This window comes from Cryptomeria japonica, unplaced genomic scaffold, assembly GCF_030272615.1.
Source record: "Cryptomeria japonica unplaced genomic scaffold, Sugi_1.0 HiC_scaffold_17, whole genome shotgun sequence".
Lineage (NCBI taxonomy): Eukaryota > Viridiplantae > Streptophyta > Pinopsida > Cupressales > Cupressaceae > Cryptomeria > Cryptomeria japonica.
The window spans coordinates 279,190-299,936 of NW_026728839.1; the positions used below are offsets into that span (position 1 = coordinate 279,190).

The 20,747-nt window shown below is 33.9% G+C and overlaps 2 protein-coding genes across 4 annotated transcripts in view; one reads left to right on the forward strand and one right to left on the reverse strand.

Annotated features, from left to right (window-relative positions):
* LOC131050272 (FKBP12-interacting protein of 37 kDa) overlaps positions 1 to 6,913 on the reverse strand; it is a 137,817-nt gene extending 130,904 nt beyond the window's left edge. Inside the window, exons 1-6 of one of the 3 annotated variants that reach the window (XM_057984459.1) lie at positions 6,756 to 6,913; positions 5,864 to 5,942; positions 5,730 to 5,769; positions 5,593 to 5,636; positions 3,616 to 3,680; positions 3,475 to 3,511 (exon numbers count right to left, since the gene is read on the reverse strand). In XM_057984459.1, coding sequence (XP_057840442.1) covers positions 3,475 to 3,511; positions 3,616 to 3,680; positions 5,593 to 5,636; positions 5,730 to 5,769; positions 5,864 to 5,890 — 213 coding nt within the window. In that variant the 5' untranslated portion in view covers positions 5,891 to 5,942; positions 6,756 to 6,913. The remainder of the gene's footprint in view (positions 1 to 3,474; positions 3,512 to 3,615; positions 3,681 to 5,592; positions 5,637 to 5,729; positions 5,770 to 5,863; positions 5,943 to 6,755) is intronic. The other 2 variants (XM_057984460.2, XM_057984461.2) reach the window with 2 other exon arrangements.
* An 11,717-nt stretch (positions 6,914 to 18,630) lies between these two features.
* Positions 18,631 to 20,382, forward strand: LOC131050266 (replication protein A 70 kDa DNA-binding subunit A-like). Its single transcript, XM_057984455.1, has 3 exons — positions 18,631 to 18,896; positions 18,984 to 19,269; positions 20,026 to 20,382. The coding sequence occupies exons 1-3, from the start codon at positions 18,631 to 18,633 to the stop codon at positions 20,380 to 20,382; spliced, it is 909 nt and encodes a 302-aa protein (XP_057840438.1).
* Positions 20,383 to 20,747: the final 365 nt, after the last annotated feature.

A 20,747-nucleotide genomic window follows, 5' to 3' on the forward strand; every position in this document is an offset into this window, starting at 1 on the left:
TGAAGTTATGGGAAGCTCCGCTATCCACAAGTGTGACTACTTTCTTCCCTTTAAGTGAACTCTTGATTCTAAACAGGTTGTGTTTAGCAGCATGGGTGATAGTGGCAACTATGGCTTGATCTTCCTCCCCCAGTCTTATCCTTTTGCTAGGTGGCTCTTCCTCATCCTCATATGGTGAGGCTTCTATTCAAGTGAGCCTGGCCTTGACATTTATGGCTCCTTCCTTCATAGGGTTTTAGGCATGTGAAACAAAGTCCCTTCTTTTTAAGGTCCTCCAAGGCTGAACACATATGTCCCTTTTCTCTCTTTCCCTTGCAATAGGTGCAAGACCTTACAATCCCTTCTTGATTGTGTTTATTGTCCTTGGGTGGAGGTTTGGAGGAGTTGCCAAAGGGCTTGGTCTTGTCCTTGGGTGAGCTTTCTTCAAATTTCATAGCTTTTTGTATAGCCTCATCTAATGTTTGGGGTTCATGGGCACTTACTGTGCTTTTGATTGATCCCCTCGGGCCTTCTATGGATAGGTAAGTAAGCCTTTCTTGTGTTAGACCCGGTACCATCACTACTAATTTCTGGAATTTTGTGGCATAGTTTTCAATAGTCCCCTGCTGCCTTAATTGGGTGAGCTCTCGAAAGTACCACTGAGAATGCTTTTGGTCAAATCTTTTTATGAGCTTTTGGGTGAACTCCTCATATGTGTTTATAAGTTGATGTCCTTGAGTGATGAGGCCATGGTGCCACCACTCATGGGCAACTCCAGATAGATGAAGTATAGAAAATTTAATGGCATTGGATTGAGTCATGGAGCTGAGGGATAAATAGGTATCCAGTTTTTGGACCCATGACCTAGCTGATACCTTTCCTTCACCATCATAGTTAGGGATAGTCACCTTACTGAGCTTGTTTTGAAGCTCTTTGTGGGCTGGAGGATGTCTTTCGTTACGGCCAAGTGTCTTTAGTTTGGCATCACAATAGTCTTTGAAGGTTACAAGATCTCGTAGTTCGGGATCCAACCCGCGATAGTCTGCAAGGATTTGGTCTACATTTCCCATGGGTCTGCCATGGTTATCATCACTTATTGGCGCTTCCTCTGGTAGGAATGAAGGTCAAGTGGGCCTTGAGTTGGTGTCCTTTGATGGGGTGGGGTGGTGGTTTTCAGAATGATTGGATTGGGCTTCTTTGGTGTTATGGTTGCTTATGTTTTGGAGGGCCTGAAGGACTAGTTGGTTATTCCTCTCATTCTGTTCAATGAAGGCCTGCATGGCTCTTGCAGTTTGCTCCCTCAGTGCTTGAGCGGTTTGCTCCATGAAGGCCCTAAGTTCATTACTAGCTTGTTCACTCATGTTGTTGGCTTCTTTTTTTCTCTCTCTTTCTAAGGCCCTACGGGATCTTTGGCTTTGTTGAATCAACTATTTCCACAGGGTGGCACGAAGGAGGTTCTGATACCACTGTAATGAACCTTTGCTGTACCTGCCTCACCTTCCTGATAACTAGGGCCTGATCTATCCACCGAAGGTTGGATTTAGGGACACAAAAGGAAATCACGGTTTCTTGCAACATTTAGATATTTTATTTTATATGTCAGCAGTAATATTAGATCAGTGGCATAATTATTGCAGCACAAAATACATACACGACCCATTCTAGATTTTGAGGATTTTCCAGGTTGGCTGGGCTACCCATCCAGACCCATCCCGTCTCTTAGGGCTAATAGGGCCACCTGAGGATGGGCCCAGCATACCCCTAGCTTGCACTCATTATCTTGAATGTACTAACAAACAGAGGATATCAGGAAGATAACAAATGCTTACAGAAAACATAGATTCATGACTATATTACTTGGTTAACATTTATCCATTATATATAAATTTGTAGGGATTAATTCATTATATTTGTGCCTAGTTGCAGAAACATGACTATCATTAATTAGCATTCCTTTTCTTTACTTATTAGTTGTGTCTGAGAATAAATGAATTATTTTTATTCTCCTATCTGTCACTGAAGTGTATTTTAATGCAGCATACTAAACCTGATATTGCAGGTTACCTATCTGGCGTGAAGATTAAGTTCATTTTACCCTTTTGTACATTACAAATGTGCTTAGTTCATTTGGCAAGACATTTTTTAGGCATGGAACCGATTTAGCAATTAATCTAGGCCACTAGTTAAATTATATTCCTTACTGTTATATGAGGAATGAAAGCAGATTTAATACAACTTGCACAAAGACATACTTCATCATTTCGATATTTTAGCGGATTGGCCTGGGGACATACCAGCCTGCTAGCGATGGGGAGGGATGCTTACTAGGCGCTGGTCCTTCATCGCTGGGAAGAACCAGCACCTAGCCCTTTCACATCGTTTGCTGACTGATGCATTCCCAGGGCAGTCCTCATGGATGTCTAGGCATCATAAATTATGAAAACTGAAATAAATATTATTACTGGGTAATGAAGTTACCTGCTGGATGCTTCTCCTTGCCCTTCTCTCCTTGTCATCTCCTCTTCCATGTTTCCTTAGGGTATGGGTTTATACCTCTTTGAAACCACGTGATTCCCCTTGAAACATGGCGTCTATTCCGGAGGTGACTTGGGAATGGACGCGTCCTTTCATTACTCCCACTAGTTAAAATAAAACGTATTTTAAGTAGTAAAAATAATTTATGTATTGAAAATATATATATTTATGTACATGTATTGTTTAATGTTTCTAATCATTGCCTGCTGTCTACATGGGAATATGACATAGTTTCACTTTGGAATGGGGCCCCTTGTGTTGTCCCCATTGCATGGGTTTCCTTGTGTTGTCTCCATCGAATGGGTCGGTATGCATCTAACTTACCAATAAAATGTCAGAAACACACACATAATTTATATATTGCCAGCCAAAAACATTGCCAAATAATCAAATGCAAAAGCATATATGCACACACACACACACACAGAGATTATATATTGCCAACCAAAAACCTTGCCAAATAATCAAACGCAGAAGCATATATGCACACACATACTTACGCACGCATAAATACAAACATACAGAGACACATGCATACTGAATCTTGCCAGCCAAAAAACCTTGCAAAAGCACACCCTGACATACCTACCATTTTCATGCAATACAGGACACTGAAATGCCTGTATATTCTTTATCAACATAGTTTATGATTACATCCATAATCATGACCAATAAAAATATTTCCTTTTTCATTTAGAAAAGCATCTCAAGAGAACAATCAGGCTACTATGAGTGTGTGCAAAACAAAATCAGTCGAAGTGAAATTAGAATGAATCACATATATAGTGAAACAGATATCTTTTTTTTTTAAGTTAGTTTCTTAATTCCACAATACAGAGATCTAGCTTTACCATAGAAGTAATGCCTACTAGGATAACTTATATTAATAAAGTATAGATAGTAGCTTACTCATGCCAGCAAAACAAAAAAATGATATGTCTTTTTAAAGAAGACTTGTACCTGATACACCTTACAATCTTCTTCAGATTTTTTTAAACTGAAACAAAGAGAAGCAAATGCATTTTTTTAGATATGAAATCCATATCAACAAATGATATATGACATCAGAAATCTAATTATATCCTATGAGTCTCATACTACCTGTCTCTCAGAATTAAAACTATTCCTGTAGCCGCACCAGGTGCATGTTCTTCCTCTACATGTTCCTGCCATGTCAACACTAATGAATGAAGTGGCAAAGTCCTATGTTAAAAAGAACCAAAAGACTGAATTAAATCAAAAACAATCAAGGAGCAAAACTACAACAGCCGCATCTCTCGTGCAGGATAGAGAATAAAGTTAAAAACAGGATTCACATATTCACAAGAGATGATTACAGGCATATTTACAATTTGGAAGGATTGTCAAAGTAACTAAAACATAATAAGAATCAATTCACTGATCGTGGGCCACAGTGTGGCCTGAAACATCAATTTAAATGATCTCTGATCTGATTTTCTTCGAAGATCTGTTTTATTAATAAGAATCAAGTTAAAGCCATCCCAAAAGGATTACCCTACATTGTTCCTCTAAAATTGTAACCATCCAGATGAAAATGATCATAGCAGCTTCAAACCTCTAGACTTATCCTGACTGAAGACTTAAAGACAATTGAACCAGCATAAATCTTTCAAAATCTATTTTCCATTTTGTTGAGTTAGGTGTTGAGAAACTTGCTGGTACTCATGGAGTTCTTGATTCCATTTTGAACAATTTAAGAAATTAGAGAGAAAAAATGGATGAATCTATTGTTGATGCGAAGATAATTGATGACCAACAATTTGTATAGAGATATGGTACCTATATGTCCAATGAAGAGATCCTTGTCAAAAATCAGACGATTATATTTTTTTTATAGCTTCCTCAACGAGTACTGTTTTCTAGAAACTAATTGATGCTTCCACTAAAACATAAGCGTGCACAATTGTCATGTCACCTATTAGTGGAGCTTCTATATCAGGTGGGAATTGAAAAGGCAGAGTTGCATGGAAACAGATATGGTATCAGGCTACTATCAGCTATGGATATGGCAAACTTTCAAGATCCTCTGATACAGATACAGCTAGATACAACAATTATAGAAACATGCATATATCCAACTGTTAAAAATTATGTAGAAGGGTATGGATGATAACTTTAAAACAATTTATTTATAATAATATATATTTTGGTTTTTTTATATTTTAATCTACAATTTTTATGTGTGTATGTGTGTACACTTTTTTGTTTTTTGTTTTTTTTCGTTTGCAAACTTTGAATGTTTAGCAGAAGCACTTTATTGAATATTACACCAAACATGGTAGAGCCGAATCCAAACGTTTTCGATATGGCTCAAATATAGGTTCATTTACGGATATGTCCAGATATGGTATCCATGCCATATTTCGGAGTATCATTTCCATATCAAGTATCCGATACTCAGATACATGTATCCAGATTCCAGATTGAGGAGGAGAATTATCCAGCAACATTTTAAAAAGTTGTCAAATTGATTGGCGCAATGATACCAGTTATATAGTTGTTGGAAGAGTTATTATGAACAGAAACCCTTCCATTTTTTTTAACTCCTTGTGCCAACCACCACAAAGATCTTATTTTGGAAAACAAAGGAAAAATGAGTTGTGTTAAACAGTAAACCTATTGTCAAGAGAACAAAGAACATCACCAAAAGAACATATAACCACACTTCAATCCTCAAATTCATGAGGATGCTCGCAGATAAGAAAGAATTTGTATGAGCCTTTATCACAAAATTTACAACATATTTATAACTTTGCAATATCTACTTGTGATGAAGAGATAACCCAAGAATTGTAGATAGGATTTTGTAATGAACATTTTTGGAGAATGACAAATTATTTGCCCTTCCAACATGATAAATTGACGAAAGAATAAAAGATTATGTGTGCATGTGTGTGCACCTGTGTATTCTTCTTTCAAGATTCCACCCATAATTGCCTTCTTAAAAAATGAGAATTTATTCTTCCACAACAATAATATCATTTTAACTCCATGAGATTGTATGTAATATTCTTTCCCTACAATGATAGCTAAACTAAAAAATTCTGTATAAAATACCTTGAAGTCTTCATCATCATCTAAAGGACGAGGCCGCTTGTTACCTGCAATAATGGACAGTTGGATAAACTAAATAGTTAGCATTTCTTGGTCAATCCTCTAAACAAAAAAATAAAGAGTTTGGATTTCGGACATACGTGTAATGTTTCCTGCATAATCTCCACCAAAATCATCATCCTGTAAAAGGTCAAAAAGAAATTTGTTTGAAGGTATATAATAAATAAAATATATATGCAACAATACAAAACAATAGTTGGAGGAGTCAGCATACATCATCCAGGTTAGGGGAACTGGCCATGGCGGTGACACAACTCAGTGACAAATGCTCATTATGTTTTCCTTACTCCCTTCTGAGCACAAACAATCAAATTCTTTAGAAAAAACGTCATCAAATAATGCAAAAACCATTTCTAAATTCCCCTACTATGGCTCGAGCACAATTCTTGTTCTCTACGAGGATAGATGGAACTCAATCCCATTAATCCCGCAATAAAAGTAGAGAAATAACCAGCAAACAAGAGGAAACTTAAGATAATTGTTAGGAAAGCCCACAGCGGAACCAAGAACAAAGTGCCAAATCCCTAACTCCTTTCAATTTTTTTGTGGCTTGGTTCAGTTCGTTTAACAGTTAGGAGTGTAACAGTAAGGCATATTTTAAAATCTTACAAGTTTTGATGGTGTCAATATGTTATTTACTAGCGCTTGCACCAAAACAAAGCTGCAATGGTTACACAGATAGTTATATAAGTCACAGGGTTCGCCAAATTTCACCCATGAAATTCGGAATGCGGCGAACTTCAAACGATTGCAGAAAAATCGTTAAAATTCGCTTTGAATTCGTAAAGACTAAATGACGTAGCATTTTTAATAAGTATATTTCAGGAAAACGTTTTTTATAGGCATTTTTTCCTACTTCATAAGGGTTCATGAGGATTTCTTCCGCCATTCTAGGGTTCCGCCTTTATCTGGGTTTTCATTAATCTTTCCAGAAACTGCGTCTTCACTATCATGTCGAAACATGGCAGCATTTGACAGCAGGTTTCGTGAGGATTTTTCTGCCATTTCATGGTTCTGCCTTTATCTGGGTTTTCATTAATCTTTCCTAAAGCTATATCTGAGCGGTAGTGTTGGATTTCGGAACTGGAGGCATGAGATATCCATACCATTCTAAAGCGCCCTATATCTGTATCTTGCGAAAGCGCCTCAAAGCACACCAACAGAAAACTTCCCAAATCTCACCGCTTCCCTTCGTGTCTTACTATCGTGTCTGCTGCAACGTTTCCCATCGAGCTCTAGATTCAAAAATTTCTCCCAAAATTATTTAAAATCATATGTTAAGCAGAAGTTTTATTATTATTATTAATTTACGAATTTATTATAATTAAACTTCAATATTTTAATATTTAAAAAGTTAGTAATATTATATATGTTTAAAATATTATATCTTGAGTTTAAGATCATAATTAATAATTATGATACTATATGTATTTAGAATTTAATATTATTTAATTTATAAATAATAAATTTAATTTTTATGGTGATTTTGTTTATTAAATATATATTAGCAATTGCATCTTGGTGTGCAATAGGTATGCCGAAGAGGTGTGGAAGTTAAATGAGGATAAATTTTGTTTTGTTTTTTGCATATATTTGTGTAGTGCATGATTTCAATTGGTAAATCATTTAGAAAATGTTGTTATTTGTGCAAAAAAGGTCTCAATGGAAAAATGATAGCTTGAATTCAACTATGAATCCACTTACAAGGATCCTAGCATGACTGTAACAAAACCTCTTAATCGAGAAGATAACCAATGTCCATTACTAATAGGCTCATGTTATGAGAGTGAGAGAGAGAGAGAGAGAGAGAGAGAGAGAGATAAATATATAGCTCTAGGAAAAGGGATAGGGAGGGAGAGGGAGAGAGATGTATGGATAGAGAGGAAGACATGTTTAGGGATGAAGGGGGATAAGAATAGGGAGACGAATAGATGGAGAGATAGAAAGAGGGAGATGACGAGATATAGAATATAGATAAAGGGATAGAGGAAGTTGGAGAGGTAAAGAGGAAGAGAGAGGAGAGCTAGAGAGAGATTTAGATGGTGAAATATAATGATAGAGAGATAGATATATAAGAAGATATAGAGATGGGGAGAGATAGATTAACAAATAGAGACAAGTAGAGAGACAAGTAGAGAGGGAGGGAGAGAGGGAGAGAGAGAGATATATGGGAAGAGAAAGAGAGATATAGAGATATGTTGGAAGAGAATGGGATAGAGATAGATAGGGTGGATAGGGAGGGAGCAGGGGAGGCAGAGATGGGGGGAGAGAGGGAGGGAGAGATGGGGGTGTAGATAGAAAGGGAGGGAGAGAGATAGGTAGAAATAGACAAAGTAGAAGAGGGGGAGAGAAGGAAAAATAGCTCAATATAGAAAGACGGATAGATATAGATAGAGGTGATATAGAGAGATAGAGATGATTAGGAAAAAAGATAGGTATAGAAAGAGAGTCAGAGAGCTAGGGAGATATAGGTAAATAAAGTTATGGATATAAAGAGATACAGAGAGAGAGGGAGGGAACTGGAGGTAGAGAGACATGGATAGAAAAAATAGAGGGGCAAGAGGGATATAGAAGGAGAGAAATATAGATATAGAGATATGGAAAAAGAGATATGAAGTGAATAAGAGAGAGTTAGAGATAATGCGAATTATAGACAGATATGAAGAGGGAGTGTTAGAGAGATAAAGATAGAGGATGAAAGAATGAGAGAGGAAGTAGGTGAAAGATATATAAGTGATAGAGAGGGATAAAGATACGGAGAGGGGAGATGATAGAGAGATAGAGATGAGGAGGATGAAATTGGGAGTGTGTGTATGAGAGAGAGAGAGGGGGGGGTGAGAGATATATAGAAATACAAAGGGAGAGATGAAAGGAGTTAGAGAGAGGGGGAGGTAGAAATAGGGATAGAAAGAGGGAGGCAAGGAAAGAGGGGGAGGTGGAGATAAAAGGATAAAGATATAGGAGGTGACACATAGAGAGGTGGAGATAGGGATATATAGAGAGAGTAGGAGACGGATTGAATAAGAGAGACATAAAGATAATGAGATATGGAGAGATGGGAAGATAGAGATAGAGGGGCACAAATGAGAGATAAAGGAGGTGGTAGTGAAAAGCAATATAGAGAGAATGTGTGTGTGCGAGAGAGAGGGAACGAGAGTGAGAGAGATAGATATATATATCACGACAGGGAGATAGAAACATGGTGTGTGTGTGTGTGTGTGTGTGTGTGTGTGTGTGTGTGTGTGTGTGTGTGTGTGTGTGTGAGTGTGAGAGAGAGAGAGAGAGAGAGAGAGAGAGAGAGAGAGAGAGAGAGAGAGAGAGAGAGAGAGAGCAAAAGATAAAAGGGGAAGACAAAGAGAGAGAGAGATTTCAAAACACATTTCAAAATACTTGTTAATTATTACTCTTAATGTTTTTCCAACTATTTATTTTAATAAAGTAAATATGACATTGCTAACTTCAAAATATTAAACAAAACAAAAATAATAAGTTTTGAATTATAATTAATAGAATTTGTTTAATTTTTAAACTTTAATTTAAATTAAATATTAAAATAGAATAAACTGAATGTAAAGTCCAAATGGTATCAAAATCAAAGTATTAATAAAAATGATAATTTAAAAAATAGAGAAAAAAATATTTTTTATGTTAAAATTTAATATTTTATTTTAATAAATATTTATTTTGAAATAAATTAATTCAATAAAAATTTTAAAATGAAGGTCAATTAGGAAAAAAATTGTTTTATTGTTTACATACCTTTGTGTGTCACATGAGGTCAAATGATATATCAATTAGCTAATAATGTTATTTACACAACAATGGTCTTAATGGAAAAGTGACAGCTTTAAATAAACTATTTGTCCACTTACAAGGATTGAAACATGATTGAAACAATATATCTAAAGAGGGAGTGACATGGAGGAAGAGTGTGAAAGAGATTTAAATATAAAAACAACAGGAAAAGCCCAAACTTGAAAATGTGGAAATTATTAAATTTACACTCACAACATATAATCAAAGGAATTAAAAATAAAATAAAATAATGAAAGGGTGGTGGGGCTAATCACCATGCGTACCCAAATTCTCCATTAATATTTTCTAGAATTTCTTTACTTACAAAATCGTAAGCCAAATATTGTGCTAGAGAGTCAAATCGTAAAAAAAAAAATTAATCACATTTAAAAAGTCCATCATCCAGAGGTTCGACATCAAAAAAATATTTTGTTACAGTTGGAGGGGCATATGATTTCACCACATCAGAAATGGAGAGGTGGACCCATTTCCATACCTACCTATTTGGGCGCTGGGAATCAATGCAAAGGTGAACTTGTTTTGAGGTGAAATGATGACGGGTCTACCTATTCGTGTGGAAGTGACGTCCATGGAAAACAACCAATTCTTCTGGTGTATTCAGAAGCCTTCTAATTACGCCGAAGGCATTCCCTATTTGAGATGACCAACACAATCTTTAAAATCTATGGCTGAAAGTTAGCCAAAACGAATGCAAGACCATTGGAAAAGTTTCCGCCGTTGATTGGTTTTTTCCCTATTTCGTCATCTCCGTACGGTGGCTGCGTGAAAGGACTCATCGGCACTAGCTATGCAGCCCTTTAAACCGCACTGCATAGCCTATGCCCCACTATGTTTGATTTCTATGCCTCCGTATATAGTGTCAGTCCGTGCTCTAGCGGCTTCTGCCTATCCACAAGCTGGGTGGTGATCAATGGCGGTGACAGATAAAGCATGAACGTAAGCAGCAATGTACACATTGATGGGCAAATCTTTTGAAAGGGTAAATCAAATCTGAAAACTTTAATGCAATCAAATCAATGATATTTTTCATCATTAACAGATTATTTGTGAGTGGCTACTAGAATCCACCAACATTGCATTTCCCTGATACAGGTTTCCCAGACTTGTTTTCTGATGCAGTTTACCGAACAGGAGAGGAGTTTGGCGTTGGTGAAAACCCTGTAAATTTTTATTTTTTTATTATGCTTGATAGAATTTTTTTTAAATGTTACTTTATAAATTTTGATTATATTATTAGTAATTTTTTAATATATTTTATTTAAATTATATTTTTTTGATTTTTTAATATATTTTATCAAATGAATCTCAAATGATTTAAAGGTGTATAATATAAATATAACAATAAAAATAGGTTTAATTATAGATAAAATAGCATTTAAGATTAAAGTAGCAATACGATTAACATTAGGGTTGAAATATCATTCAAGCTTAGGGTTAAAGTACAATTTACCCAAATAGGAGTTTAATAATGGTTAACATATCGTTTAAGATAAAAATTAAAATATAATTTAGGATAAAAGTTAAAATATTTTAACCATAATCTTAATTAAATAAAAGGTCAATATCAACATTTTAATTTGACCTGAGTAAAAATGAATGTGATGCAAGTATGCAGTTCTCATTTATATACAGATGTTTAAGATAAGAAATAATTAAAAAATTCATATAAAAAGATTATCATTGATTAATAAAAATTAGTTTGAACCTTCAAATAAAATGATTTTACTCATAGATTTCTTTTCTTTTTAAATATGAATATTATTAGGATTATTAGTGTAACGCTTATTAATTTTTAATAATATTAATATTAATAAAATGGATATGAAGCATTAAGTAAGAGGTGAAATATCTATAGAAAAAATAATAAATATTTGTTAAACTAGAATAATACTCTTTTTGCAAGTTATAAAGAGTTTAGTAATTAAGATTAGGGATGATTTATTTGGATATGAAGCATTAGGTAAGAGGTGAAATATCTATAGAAAAAATAATAAATATTTGTTAAACTAGAATAATATTCTTTTTGCAAGTTATAAAGAGTTTAGTATAGTCTTTTTAAATATGAATATAATTAGGATTTTTAAAAATGAAGCATTAAGAAAGAGGTGAAATATCTATAGAAAAAATAATAAATATCTGTTAAACTAGAATAATAAAATGATTTTATTCATAGATTTATTTTCTTTTTACATATGAATATAATTAGGATTGTTAGCGAGCATGTATATAAGTTTAGAAACCTCAAGAGATCCCATTTTACCCTAAGTGTAAGAAAAAAGTCATGCTGGATTAATTAAAATAATTAACATTTTAACTAACAAAATCTTACTTTTTAATTACTTTTTAATCAACAAGATATTTGTTTTTCCTCTCTTCATTGGGATCGCAGAGATATTTTATTCAGGTAGTTGTTCATTTAAAGAAAACAGATGTAACTTAGGAAGATGTTTGGTTTGCATTTAATAGGAATGCTTAACCGACCTGGGAGTGCTACAAATATTTGGGTGTTCCTGTATTTTAACAGTCACTTATTTTACTTGTAATTTCTGAGTTTTTAACAATGGTATGTGTATTATACTTTGTTTTCTTTGTTCATCCTATTTATTCAGTTCCTCTTGACTATAAATTGTTTTCCTAACTAATTGATTTGGGGATGTATTGTTTTCAGCTTTGCATTCGTCCATCAAGTTACTTCTTTGCCACAGGTATTTTCCATGACTATTAAACTTTATATGCTATTATTACATTTTCCCATCAAACAAGTATTTTACCTTCTACGTTGCTGAAATTTTTATGCTCAGATTACTTATATTTAAGTGAGTTTTTCCATTTATTTAGGGTTTTGGGTACATGGAGGATAATCAACTCAAATTTTGGGGTTTATGGTCTGCTGTAAATTAATCCGTTTTAGCTTCTATATCCTCCCTTTCCTAGTTTGCTGCTGGTAGCTCTTCTTGCTACGGATAACTCCTCTTGGACCACTTTGGAATTTCATATCACATAAATAAAGCACAAGTTAAAAGCTGAAGCTATAACCCAATTTTTATTTTTTTAAAATGCTTTGTAAGACAGCATGGCACGGTTCATTTGTGAAATCATAGGGACACTCGCACAAAGGTTAACTTGGAGATATTAATAGTGCTGTGTAAAACAAAATTAAAATGTGTATATTTCTTCCTTTAAGATGATTTCAACAGACAATAAGGATGAAAGGGACGGTTTAAACTTTACAGTATCTAGATTTTAAATCAATCATGGCTACTAAGATATTCAAAGCTTTTAAATGGTACAACATTTATATTCACAATAAATGACATTTTTTTCCGTCAACTTCACCTTTTGGGGTTGGATTAGTAGATTTTCCTTATGGGAAAACCTTTGGCTCAGAATCTTAGATGTCACAATAAGTATCTCTTTAGGCAAGTTACACTTGATGAATTCAAGGTTCAAGCCAGTCTCATCTTTTCAAGGGGACTCCACTCAATGAGTTGGATGTGGTATTTTGGCATTTGACAAATATGAACAAGGCCTGATGATTTTACTTGAGCTTATTCCACTTAAGCAACAATTTCAGTTGAATTATACGTTGGGGTTAATTTTCTCTTTAGGTTTGGACCCTAGTTTATTCCTTACGATAGGCTATTTGTGGTTAGGGTTTTGATAGGCTGGCAATGTTAATCGTACTTGCTTGTAATGATAGGGTAAATTGCTCGTTAGGATCTTAGGAGCCTTTTTTGTGGTTGTCGCCATATATTTTCATTTTATTTTAGGTACTAGTGCTTCTGTGAATAAATGCATGAATAAATGCAGATTATTTTTCTTATTTGATGTAAAAAAATTTTACTTTCCTCTCTATAGATGCTCAAATCCACAGTTGCCTGGAGATGTGGGAAAGGTGTACCATGGCGTAAATGAATAAGGAAGGGTACAGCAATATCATGTGCAATATAATCCCCAGAAGTAGTGGGAATGGGGCCAGGGTCCTCATCCATATACCAAAGTTTTCTAGTGTCTATGATTAAACCCTAAACCATGAAATGTTGATTTGAACCCTACACTTATATGGAACATTGATCATTCCATTCTTCTCTTTACTTGGTAAATTTTCCCTAGCATGAAACTATCCATGGATTTATTTCTTGTTTCATACCATCCTCCAGTGTATAATTTTACGTCTTTTTCGATGGTTTGCATCTTATGAAAGTTCAGACTGCCAATTAATAAAATAACAATGTATCCACAAATTTGGCTTATGTATTGTGGTAGAGATGTAGATTAGATTGCCTTATAATAAAATAACAATCTATACACAAATTTGGCTTATGTTTTGTGGTAGATATGTAGATTGGATGGCCTTATAATATTATAACAATCTATATACAAATTTGGCCTAGGTATTCTTGTAGGTCTGTTTGGCAAATTTTCCCTAGGATGAAACTATCCATGGATTTATTTAATTTCTCACCACTCCTTGCCACTCGTCTACCATCCATTGCCTTTCTTCTTTACTTCTATCACCCTAAATCTTTTTTATCATCACGTCTTTCATAAACTAATATGATTGACGCGTGACAATTTCGGCATCTGATCAGGGAGTTATAGCCCTCTGTCCTTCATTGCCACCGAGCCAGATTATATACATGATAGCCTAACTAGACTCAACCGGAGCTCTTCCATTCTCTCAACAGCGGGCCCATTATTTGTATAGGGACTGTCTATCAACAGCAGGAAGGGTGGATCCGGAAACAAAGGATGGGAGTTAAGTAGCAAGAGAAAGGAGGATCGATGGAAAGAAAAAAACAGCTGTGGGTGGGGGCTGATAATAAAGCAGCTTTTATTCGCATCCGCTAGCGCCTCTCCTTAGCAACTAATCGTGGGTGAAGGACGTCCATCCATACCGAAGGGAGGATCCAAAGATTGAAATGCCGGCCGGGAGAGTTGCTTGATGGGTTAGCATAAAGACTACTGGAGATGAGTCAAATCCGGAGGGTCCAACGGGGTGGGAAGAGATGGCCTTCCTTGAGCAGAACGTTCCTATCTAACCAGCTATATCTCCCAATTATAGAAAATAGGGGCGGTGTATTGGGTTCGATTAAAAAATGAGGAGGCTGGTAACAGAGGAATCAAAGTGCACCTTATTCTTAAATTAAAAACTGTTAATTGCTAGAGTTTTAAAATTCAGAAAAATATATATAAATTTACAGGTAATGTGCAAAAATAATACTGAGATAACCAACACAGGCAAATACACAAGTCTAGTTGCAGTTGGAACTTTGTCAAACTGAAACAATGATGTGTACATTTCATTCACTATGTTCAATTGAAAACATGACCATAGCGACACAGGTGTTGCCTCTGTAAAGCTAGAGAGAAGAATTCGCAACTCTGATATATGTATTCAAATTTCTTATTTAAATAAATAAATAAATCTATATTTCCTATGCCATTTGACTCTGCTTTTCAAAATGACAAATTAAAAATATAGATTCATTAAGTCTGGATTTCCAGGTATACAGAAGCGCGGAATCTAAGTCTCTTTCGATTGATATTTTCTCAGTAAAATATTTTCCTAGATCATGTAGAATTTTTTTACATACGGATAAATCCAGGAAAATTACACAAAATTACAACACAATATGATTAATTAAATAAGACAGTTTTTAATTCACACTACATTTCATAAACAAGCATAAGCCAGAATACAGAAACATGCACATGAGGTACATCAACGCATAGGCAAGTTAGATCTATAATAAGGTAGCACAATAAGCTCATACCATACCCTGGTAATGTTATCGATTTGGATATTGAATTCCAAAAGCTTTGCTTTTCTTGACATAGGAAGAGCGGACCATCAGTCAATGGGTTGTGCAGATGCTGGGCGTCCACATTACATGAAGATTGTTGGATACCAAGAACAAGAGGCAAAGTTCAAGAAGGCTGCAATGACACTACATTTATCTCTTATCATCTGTTAATTCTAAATATATGTATTAAATAAAGTGTATTAAAACTATAATACAGAAATATCAGACACAACCATTTAAGCCAAATGAATTTTGTGCAAGTATGAGTAGCTATCATGTATTCTTTTTTTAGTGGATAAAGCGACTACTATCTATGTTTGCTTATCCAACAAGAGCTCTGTTAGAGCTGGAGTCCCTGCCTATTGGAAAAAAACAACAGGAAATTGACAATGCTGATTTGTAGTGGTATGAAGTGTATTGGGTTCGATTCAAAAATGAGGAGGCTGGTAACAGAGGAATCAAAGTGCACCTTATTCTTAAATTAAAAACTGTTAATTGCTAGAGTTTTAAAATTCAGAAAAATATATATAAATTTACAGGTAATGTGCAAAAATAATACTGAGATAACCAACACAGGCAAATACACAAGTCTAGTTGCAGTTGAAACTTTGTCAAACTGAAACAATGATGTGTACATTTCATTCACTATGTTCAATTGAAAACATGACCATAGCGACACAGGTGTTGCCTCTGTAAAGCTTATTAACTTGGACAGTCTCCTATAGAAGATTTTACAACTTAGGGTATGAATTTTTTCCATTACTACAGCAGTCTCCTATAGAAGATTTTACAACTTAGGGTATGCATTTTTTCCATTACTATGTTGATTTTCACAAAGAAATGAAGGATTTTAGAGGGTTTAAAAGAAGAACCAGCTTTCTGCGCCTCCAAGTCTTCTTCCTGCTATTTTCAACCTTATTTCTGCACCCTTTACGTATCCTCATCTGAATAAAAAACCATTACAAACTGTAAGAATGGAGGGCATTAGATTTAAACCACAGAGGAAAAGAAGAAATAGTGAATGAGAGCAAACGAATGTGAATTAGCAGGAGATTGGAAGACAAATCCGGAGCTTTCTAATAATGTTAAAACAACTCTAATACGGATGTATGAAATGTTTTGAACATGTCTTGGTTTTGGAACTCCAGAAGCGAGTTCTCCGAGAATACTAGCATCCTCCACCTTTCACCACATGCAAACAACCTAAGTGCCACATCCACGGTTGAGAAGACAGCTATATAGGTTTTTAAAAATGATTTTTGCTGAATACGGGACAATGAGGCTATTATTATTAACTACTTTCTCTATGCCTTTAGTAAATGACAGTAAACAACTAACTAAATAAAATTTTATTAGCATTCAGTTTTAGTTTTACAACTTTAATTTAATGTAAGTTTTTTAAAGATTAAACTTGATATTATATTTATAATAAATTTTATGTCAGGTTCATATTATATAAATATAATTAAATAATATAAAGTCAAAATAATAATTAAGAATTAGATTTTAAATTAAGTTTATTATTGTTTTTTATTGTTAGAATTTTAATAATGTAAATTAAGCTATAATTGTAATTATGAATTTTTTTTATTAGACTAAAATCATAATTATATGAATTAGAATTTGCTTAATTGGTTTGAATAAGATTTAATGTTGTAAATTAGAGTTAGTATTTAATTATAATTATAATCATAATTGATATTATATCAATTATTTATTTTTTAGGGTTCTATCTATAAAATTTATGTTTCAAAATTATCAATTGTTAATTCAAATTTAAACATAATTATAAAATATTTATAATTATTTGATTCAATTATATTATATATTATGATTGTGATCCTAATTATTAATTATCTTAATTTATGAACTCATGTATTGATGAAAGGAATGAAGAAAATTATTTTTGCAACCAAATTTATATGTGACTAAAAAAATGCTCTATTGGCAAAAATGAAACCTAATCTCTTCTTGCATATATAACATCATTCACTAACTATCGTACCAATAGCCCTAATGTGATACACAAATATATTTGTACAAAAAGATCCATTTCTTTCCTTACTACCTTTCCACACCTCTTCCACAAAATTAGTGCATATGAACATTTTAATAGTTATTTCCATTTTAAAAACTTATTTAGAATTTGAAATTTTAATTTTTATAGTTTAATAACATGGAGAATCAAATTTATTTGATACTTATACATTCTTCAAATGTACTCCTATCAGGAAATGGCCGAAGATACAAATTGTGATGGTATCACTAAACTACCTACTGGAGATACAACCAAAAGTACTGAAAACCCTTTATTGGCAATGGATATCACAAACATGCCAGCAGAATCATGTTTTTCTGTGAATAAACCAGATTGTCTTGCAACTGATGTCCAAAATCTTGCTTCAATTGTGTCCACCAGCTGTCATGATATTGTACATAAATTCAAACTTACATGTCAATCAACACCTCTTGTGGAAGAATTGGATATTGAAAAACTTCAGGAGACGATGTCAACATTCCAAGCCAGTTACACTAAATTAGATGGGCTATTCACTTTTCTTAAGGAGATATACTGTCACCGACACTATTCAAGTGATAAAGAGTCCTCTGTCTCCTTTTTCATTGATGCATATGAGGCATACTTAAAAAAAATGTGATTGGCTATTTTAGCTTCTCACAATGTAAATATCGTAATCATATATTTGCGCTACAACTATTAGTATAGATACTAAAAAGTGAAAAAACAAACTTCTATTTTGGTATTATGTGACCTACCTAGTCTATCAGTGTAAATCATCAACATAAGTTAATAATAAACTTTTATTTTGGTAATATGATTCTTTGAGCTTCAACCACTCATTCATTTTAGAAATAGATGTTTTTTACTCACAATTTTAAAAAGTTTACTTCATAACTTTATTTTTTGAACTAAATAGTGTAATAATAGCTTAGATGAGTTGTATCACAGGGAATACTTTAAAAAATGTTTGTTATCATTATATACTCTCCGTCTTTTAAAAATAGCTTAGATGAGATGCATTAAGTTTGATGAACTATTATTGTTTATAAAGATAATTAGAAAATAGGAAAGATTGGTGCATAACTTCAACAACTGTTCAAACACTTTTTTTTTTTCAAACATACCAATCTTAACTTGAATACTACTTTGAAGAATTCTTTTTTTAATACTAAATTTGTAGAAAGAAAGAAAAATTAACAAATTTCAATTTATATAAACAAACATGTTATTCCCACTCAATTTCAATTTCATGTTGACCGCAATTTCTTTGTCGCAACCTAATTGTCCTATTTCAACTTATTCACAGGCCAACATCTTCCACTCAGTTTGAATTGAATGATGGCAACATTAACTGCAAATGCCATAACAGACATTCTTGCAGGCATGTCTCTTGTTGACCCGTCTTTACAAGTTACAGCAATACATTCCATTCAACAACCTCATTCTACAAATGTCAAATATCGCCTACAACTCTCTGATGGTATGCACACCCATCCAACATTGCTTCCTGACCAAATGAACAGTCTTGTTCTAGAAGAAGCTTTAGTCACGGGTTCTATTCTCTGCCTTACAGAATATTCTTGCAAGATATTCGACAAATACACGTATGTCCACATTTTCCAATTTTTTTTTTGTATTCTTGTTTCTTCTTATAGACCTCCTCACTAAATAAACATCTCAATTTATTGCAGGGCTATTATAATTCTTAGCTTCGACATAATTTCAAATAATGCAGCTATCATTGGATCTCCAACTCCACTCCTACAAGCTATTGCCTACCTTCCATCAAATAGTTCTGAAGACCCATTGAACCCTTTCCCAATTATTCCCATTAAAACATTGACCCCATATCACAAACAATGGTCCATTCAAGGTCGAGCATTAGCAAAAACCCCTATTCACAATTTCAAAAATGTAGGACGTGATGGGAAAGTTTTTGGATTTGATTTTGTAGACATGTTAGGATCTGAAATACATGTGACTTGTTTTAATGAACTTGTTGATAACTTTTACCATGTTATTCACTCTGGTAGTCTTTATGTGATCTCCAACGGTCGTATTAAAGTGGCAAACACAAAATATAGTAGCTCCACAAACCCTTTTGAAATAATCCTCCACGACTCTTCCATAGTAACTCCTACCACATGCATAGACTCTACCATACCCAAGCATAGTTTCCACATTAAGAGCATAGATTCACTACAATCGTTCCCTATTAATGCCCTTGTAGATGTCATTGGAATAGTTTTATCAATCTCCCCTACATCAACCATACGTAAAAGAGATGGCACTGAGACAATAAAGTGTACTGCTACAATCATAGACATATCAAGTTGTACCATAGATATTACATTTTGGGGTCGCCACTGTCAAATCGAGGGCAAGCAACTATTTGAAATGTCCCTAGAACCGAATCCTCCTATTCTTTTGATCAAGTCTGGCCGTATAGTATCTTGGAATGGAAAATCACTTGATACTATCTTTTCAACTACACTTTTAATCAATCTAGATTTATTGGAAACCACAACATTACAAACATGGTATGCCAAGAAAGGGGTTGACGAACCATACATTTCATTGTCACAAACCAACCTTTCCCCCCACACATTTGAAAATCCAATAGATATTTCATCTATTACTGATGAAAGCTTTCCTGGCCAAAAGAATGTATGTGTGAAGGCCACTATTACAAAACTTCACTTAGACAACTTTTACTACCTATCTTGTCCACAGGTAGTGAACAAAAAAAAATGTAAGAAAAAAGTTGTGCAAAGTTCACCCAACACATTCCAATGCCCAAAGTGTTCTACTGATCTCTCTGAATGCGATTTTAGCTACATGCTTAAAATGGACTTGCAAGATGAAACAGGTGAGCTTCTTAAAGTTACTGCATTCGAAGGACCATCAAATACCTTGTTGGGTGTTCCTGCAAAAGATTTCCAGCTACTTCTAGCAGAACCTAATGCTGTGGAACCTATATTGAGCAATGTTATTGATTGCAAATTTTTCTTTGATCTCAACATCAAAATGGTTCCATTTGCTGGCCAAGAAACACAAAGCATTGTTATTACAGCCATTAAGCCTACCTAAAAGTTACATATAATACTGTTCATGGATGTGTATCCATTTTTTATATCTTTTTCAATAATATGTATTTCACTTGTCCATATATGAAAGCATTTTGTATATCTTTTTCAATATTATGTATTTCACTTGTCCATATTATGTTTACAGTATTATGTCATCATCATGTATTGTACTTAGTCATGTTACTTCAATAAATGCTTTTAAATATACTTAAATTTACACAATACAAAAAATCATATATAAATCAACATATGTTGTATTTTTTTCATTTATGATCAAATTTTGTTTATTCAAACAATGAATCTCACAACTTCCTTTATAATCGTTTCATATGCTATTTCACATTACACTAGCACTTATTTTGGTAT